This window comes from Micromys minutus (assembly GCF_963924665.1).
Source record: "Micromys minutus genome assembly, chromosome: 3".
Classification (NCBI taxonomy): Eukaryota; Metazoa; Chordata; class Mammalia; order Rodentia; family Muridae; genus Micromys; species Micromys minutus.
In genome coordinates, this window is record NC_137972.1 from 85,604,909 (window position 1) to 85,607,212 (window position 2,304).

Consider the following 2,304-nt stretch of genomic DNA (forward strand, 5'->3'; position numbering starts at 1 on the left):
TGCACACTATTTGTCCTTGAATTTCAATAAGGTTGTTTGTTCTCACTCCTCGGATAGGACTGCCTCAGGTAAGCAAGGTCTGAATGGTGGTACCTATAAAACATCCAGTAACTTTCTCATTCCTTATAAAATGCAATAATTAGATAAAAAAATAAAGTAAGGTCTCTTTCCTCCATCTTTTTTATTTATTTATTTACTTGCTTACTTTTGTTTCTTTTTTAATTAACTCTTTTATTTAAACATCTCACTAGCATCTTACTTTGGTAGCAGTAGAAGCACTACCAAAGACAAGGGTTGAAAAGCATTTACAAAAATACATTGCACAAAGTCCTATCTTGCATCTTTAAAAATAAATATTCAAAATATCTCCACCCCAACCCCCAATTTAGTTTAATATAAGAAATTATGACTTCTGCATGTAACCTGGAGAATGCAAAATGTGTGCACATCACACAATCTGGCCACACAGGCAGTGGCTTTAACCCTATGGAGTGGGATGTATTTTGGGCCACTGTCTCAAAAGACTGCTTGCAACATGCAGGAAACTCTGAGCCCCAGCAGGTGAGCTTGTATCCTGCCAAGGCTGTCTAACCAATAAAACGTAACAATTCTTAGGTAAAACATCTAAACACTTCAAGTGTCCAGATGATGTATCAGTTAGAAAGTCTGCTTATACAAGTCGAAATATCAAATATTAATTATAACCAGATTTGAGTCAGAGAGAAGGGCTGACAGTGGTGCAGAGGCAAACCCAAGGGCGTACAAAGTGCTGCCGTGATAAAGACTAAAAGTGGTGGTCACTAGTACCACCGGACAGGGTGGCACCTTAGTGGTCCCCCTTCGGCAGAGCCAACACAGCTCAATGCCACCAGAGCATCACATCTCAAGAGGTTCCTGTCCATTCTGTGATCTACCTGGAATGGTAGATCCATACCTGAAATCCATTCATGGTGTGTATATCTCCACTGCCCTTTTGGAAAGCCTGATCCACTCCCTGGGGAATCATAGGAGTCCCAGCCCAAAGCAGACAGTCTACGACAGGCCCAGCCTCTCCCCGCCAGGGAACCTGGAAAAGGTCAGACTGAACAGAGCAACAGTTTTCCCTGAAAGAAACATATGGGTTTAGCAGATGGGACTTTTGCATTTGTGACATCCAGAGGACGGCCAGTGAAGATCTCTCAGCCTCTGTCGGGAGCCTGTAAACCTGCCAGCCTGTCTGCTTCTTGACTATATGCATTGAAGCAAATCCCCAAATCAAAGGGAGTGTCCAAGAGCCATACATTCAAATGAACTAAAAAAGCCTCCCAGGCTCTGAGCATGCGCACACAGTCACAGCGGACTCAACATGTCCTCATGGCCGTCACACATTTACTGAAGGGTGACTGACAGATTCCTACACTCATGTGCTCTTCCTCAGTGAGGTCCAGTGTTATGGCGTCTTGGTATACACAGACATGTAACATGGCTGGAGTGCTCTACTACACGGGTTCTCCGCGGACTCAGGACCGATAGAGACAAGTATACTCAGAGTGCCCCAAGTTGGACAGGACCCGGAGCTCTACTATCTGGAAGGCTTGCTCAGGTCTTACCAGTGTGTGGAACATCTGGAGTGAGTCCCCTTCCTGGTCACAGGTGAACCGTCCCAGAAGCTGCCCCTCTTCCTGATACTCAGTTTCTAGTCCATAGATTGCAAAGTCTCTCGGGGCACTGAAGGTGTTACCAGTGGGTGACAGTGTCTTTGGAATGTGCTTCATGGTGAATGTGGTTGGGTAGATATTCATGGACAACAATACCACCAAGTACCCCTGGGAACCTTTGAATGCCCAGCAATTCCCTGGGTCACCACACGAGGTAACTGTGAGAAGTACCACACTGGGACCCCAAACAGGCTCAGCAATGCCGTCTTGGTCTCATAGGTCTCAGAGCACCTAGTGCTTAGGATGCTGTCACCTCCAGACTCCGAAGCAAAGACCACCATTCCAGTCTTATCTGGGAGTATAGCTTCAGAGCACTGTTCACAACGATATGTGCTTGCGCTTCTGTGATTCCTGAAATCCCTGCCTGATTCACGGCTTACACAATGGCCTCAGATATTGGAGCCTGTCCTGTCACGGTGATGTGGTGTGTGATATTCTGCAGCAGTTTCAGCTCAAGGTCATGCAAAAGCACCTGCAGCTCATCCTTGCTCACGAACCGAGAAGAAAGCTTCTGAAACAGCCACTCAAGGGAGCCACCCTGCTGGTCGTCAGAGAACATGAGCTGTACAGTCTCCTTCGTCAATGCCAGTCTGACAGCTGTGACTTC

The 2,304-nt window shown here is 46.3% G+C and overlaps 1 protein-coding gene across 1 annotated transcript in view; it reads right to left on the minus strand.

Annotated features, from left to right (window-relative positions):
- Positions 1–870: 870 nt before the first annotated feature.
- Positions 871–2,304, minus strand: part of SUN1 (Sad1 and UNC84 domain containing 1) — a 3,255-nt gene continuing 1,821 nt past the window's right edge. The window contains 6 exon segments of the mRNA XM_080914386.1: positions 871–1,499; positions 1,503–1,840; positions 1,843–1,992; positions 1,995–2,073; positions 2,077–2,279; positions 2,282–2,304. The exon segment at positions 2,282–2,304 is cut by the window's right edge and continues 536 nt beyond it. Coding sequence (XP_080770512.1) covers positions 1,479–1,499; positions 1,503–1,840; positions 1,843–1,992; positions 1,995–2,073; positions 2,077–2,279; positions 2,282–2,304 — 814 coding nt within the window. The 3' untranslated portion in view covers positions 871–1,478.